Here is a 3074-nt window from a genome sequence, read left to right on the forward strand (position 1 = left end):
TACTGGCATGAGACCTGGAGTTGCGCCCCCCTGCCCCCCCCCCCAATACAGCCTTTGGGAACAGCAGCAGTGGCACTGGGTGCACATGCAGCTGAGGCAAGGACTAGCTGGCTGATTGCTAGACTATTTCCACTTATTCTTCTTGGGCTTTCTGCAGGCATCAGAAACCCTTGAAAAGTAGAGCACAGACCAGCAGGACTTTATTCCCTTTGTTCTGAGTGTGTCTTGGACACAGTCTTAAGAGACTGCAACAAAGCTGTTTGCTGCTGCTACAGTCTGTGCATCTCTTCCCCAACTATGCGACTGGAGCCTAACTGTAGCAGTGGCATTTAACACAGCTTTGCAGATACTTGGCTAATCTTTGCAGCCACTCCCCTCTGCAGTGAAGTCTTTCAAGAGGGAAGAGGCCACAGGCAGAAAAATGAATCTGAAATCTCCCTGTGTTTTAATACAGCTGGGGCTGGAAACCAGGTCTTTTAACAATTTAGCCTTTGCTTAAGCTACTGGATTATTCTATTTCCAGAGCTGCACTAGCTTGGATATTATAACCTAGTGATCCCTGACTGCATCCTCTTATCTTCTAATTCAGCATCCAGTCTGGACCCACTGTGACCCTGACACGGCTGATGTGCCCTTATATCTGGGGGATGTGAGGGCAGCCCAAGGGCTTCCACCTTCATGGAAATCTGAAGGCTGGGCTACTTTTTAGTTGAGGTTTGAGTCCTGGTTTTACAAGAGTTGCTACATAATGCCACTATGTGTCTAGACTGGGTATTGCACTTTCAGCATAGATCTCGGGATAATTTAGGATCAAAAAAGCACTGCAACTGTGCCCCTGAAAGATGCTCATAAGGACAAGGTGGCTCAGCAGACAGATCCCATACACAGTCCTGTGTAGCTCAGGAGGAAATAATAAGATCAAACCCTTCTCACGTTTTGCTTGTTCTGTGCTGCTTGTTGAAGGTCAGGGGCTTCTGAACTTCAGTATCTGCTGGGCTGTATTGAGTTAGTTTTTCTTGTGCTTTGGGGAACTGCACAAGTACACGAGTGTAAAGCACTGTGGTACTGCAGCCTTTGTTGGCAATGAGGGGCCAGACCTTGATTCATCCTAGGCCTGTGAAATCTCTGCTTGGAGCCCATTTTTTCAATTGTTCTGCTGCAAGTGAGGAATACTGTTCATCCCCCCCCCCCCTTTTAAGTACCAGTAATTTGATTAATCTGCCGACAAGGTTATACTATGGTCAGCACTGCAGAGATGGAGCGAACGTCTTTTCTAACTGTATCAACTAAATGGCTAGCTGAGTTCTGAGCCTTGGGTTTTAGCTTTCTGCTAGAGAGGCATCCTGGAAAGCACTGGGAACACTATGCGGGTTTTGTTTTGCAGTGGTGTCAAGTGTGAACCTCACATTTTATATGTAAGTAGCTCTAACGTCCTCTTCAATTCCACTGTTTTGTTTTTGATTTTGAGATTTAAATAGATTCTGATGCCATAGGGTCACTTTTCTGCTAGTAGCACACAAGCAGCTGCTTAGTTGTAGTTAGGTGGCAGTCTGAAAGTGAAAAATGGGGTGGGGGAGGACTTGCAGCTGGCTCTTGAAAGGAGATTAGATTTGCCTGTTGCTTCAGCCCCGATGAGCCAGTCTGGGCTCTGTGCTGTTTGCATTAGGAAAAAAACAAAAACAAGGTAGTGCTTTTGCAGAGGGCTGTCCTGCAGCTAATGCGGTCAACAGACTAATATGCCAGTTGCCTTGTGCCTTTTAAGGTAATATCAGGTTGGGAAAGGTGACACAGACTGGAACTAAACCAGTGTTAAGCCCTCAGGTTTAGCTCTTGTGCTGTTCTCCCAGCACCTGGTGGAATCCAGATGTTTTATCTTGGGGTGGAACTGCTGGCATGGTGGTGAGCTTTCACGCTGTTCTGCAACCTTTGCAGAAAATGGAAATAGGTTCCATCAACTGAAAGAAATTCCATCAACTGCACTGAAATGTATTTGAGATCTTCTTCTTCTCTCTTTCCATATTACTAACAAAATGGTTCCCTTCCAGCCCCATTGCAAAGCCTTCAAGTCAAGGATTGTTGACCCTGACACAGTCCCAAACTGCAGTCGATTCTCAGTTTGGTCCAGGACCAAAAGCCAAATAAGCCTGGTCGTCTTTGGGCGAACTGCCTCTTGGTGAGGTAGCAAGTGGGGAGGTTTGAGACTTGTAGTGTGCTGACACCACCTCCAAACATACTCCAGCCTTGGGAAAGCCACTAGGGCGTGGTGGGTTTGTTTGGAATTGCTCATCTTCTCTTAGACTTCATTCTGGTTGAGAGGAATACGGCCTTGTCTAGGCCACCTCTGCAGTGGGCCCCAGGGGGGAATGGGGCTGAGCATTTTGCTGTGCTCCAGAGCCAAAAGTTTGCATGTGAAGTTGCTCCAAACTTGCATTCCAGTGCAGCTGCTGGGGATCTGCAGCCCTTGGATGAGCATCTGGTTTTGGAGCAAGTCGGCCATCCAGGATGGCTAAGGTGGGATCTGCCCTGGCTTCCACAAGATCTGCTGTTGATGCAGCAGAAGTGAACTCCCATGCATCCTGCTTCTGTCTGCATCCTTCACTAATAACCTGTCACCAACTTGTTGCTGCAGATGGTCTGTGTCACTCAAATGCTATCACCACTATTCAAACAGCAGCACCCAACAGTGGTGGGACACAAGCCAGTAACTCTTCTACCCCCAGGGAGGGGTGAAACGCAGTAGGCCTTGCTGCAAACTGACAGTGGGTAGCATTGGGCTTACTGACCTGTGAACAGTGAATATGGCATTAATCAGCCAAGACTGCAGAAGAGTTGTATATGTGGCTGTCTGGGGAGGAGCTGCTATTCATGCAGTATCTTGATTTCCAGGCTTTGGTTCCAGGGTGCTGCAGCCAGTCTCCCTTGCCTTTTTTTTTTTTTTCTCTGTCTCTTGCAGGGGTCCTGACAGCTGGCGAGCACTCCTTTCCCTTCCAGTTCTTGCTACCAGGTATGGCACAAATGTCCCCTGGGATTCGGACTAGCGGCTAATACAGCAACTCTTTCTCTCCCTCTTCTCC

General features: G+C 47.9%; 1 protein-coding gene across 1 annotated transcript in view; it reads left to right on the plus strand.

Moving 5' to 3' along the window:
- ARRDC1 (arrestin domain containing 1) overlaps nt 1-3074 on the plus strand; it is a gene marked incomplete at its 5' end in the record, with an annotated part of 64386 nt that overhangs the window by 42877 nt on the left and 18435 nt on the right. The window contains one exon of the mRNA XM_019510284.1: nt 2954-3004. Coding sequence (XP_019365829.1) covers nt 2954-3004 — 51 coding nt within the window. The remainder of the gene's footprint in view (nt 1-2953; nt 3005-3074) is intronic.

Source organism: Gavialis gangeticus, unplaced genomic scaffold (assembly GCF_001723915.1).
Source record: "Gavialis gangeticus isolate Ggan-Ray unplaced genomic scaffold, GavGan_comp1, whole genome shotgun sequence".
Classification (NCBI taxonomy): Eukaryota; Metazoa; Chordata; order Crocodylia; family Gavialidae; genus Gavialis; species Gavialis gangeticus.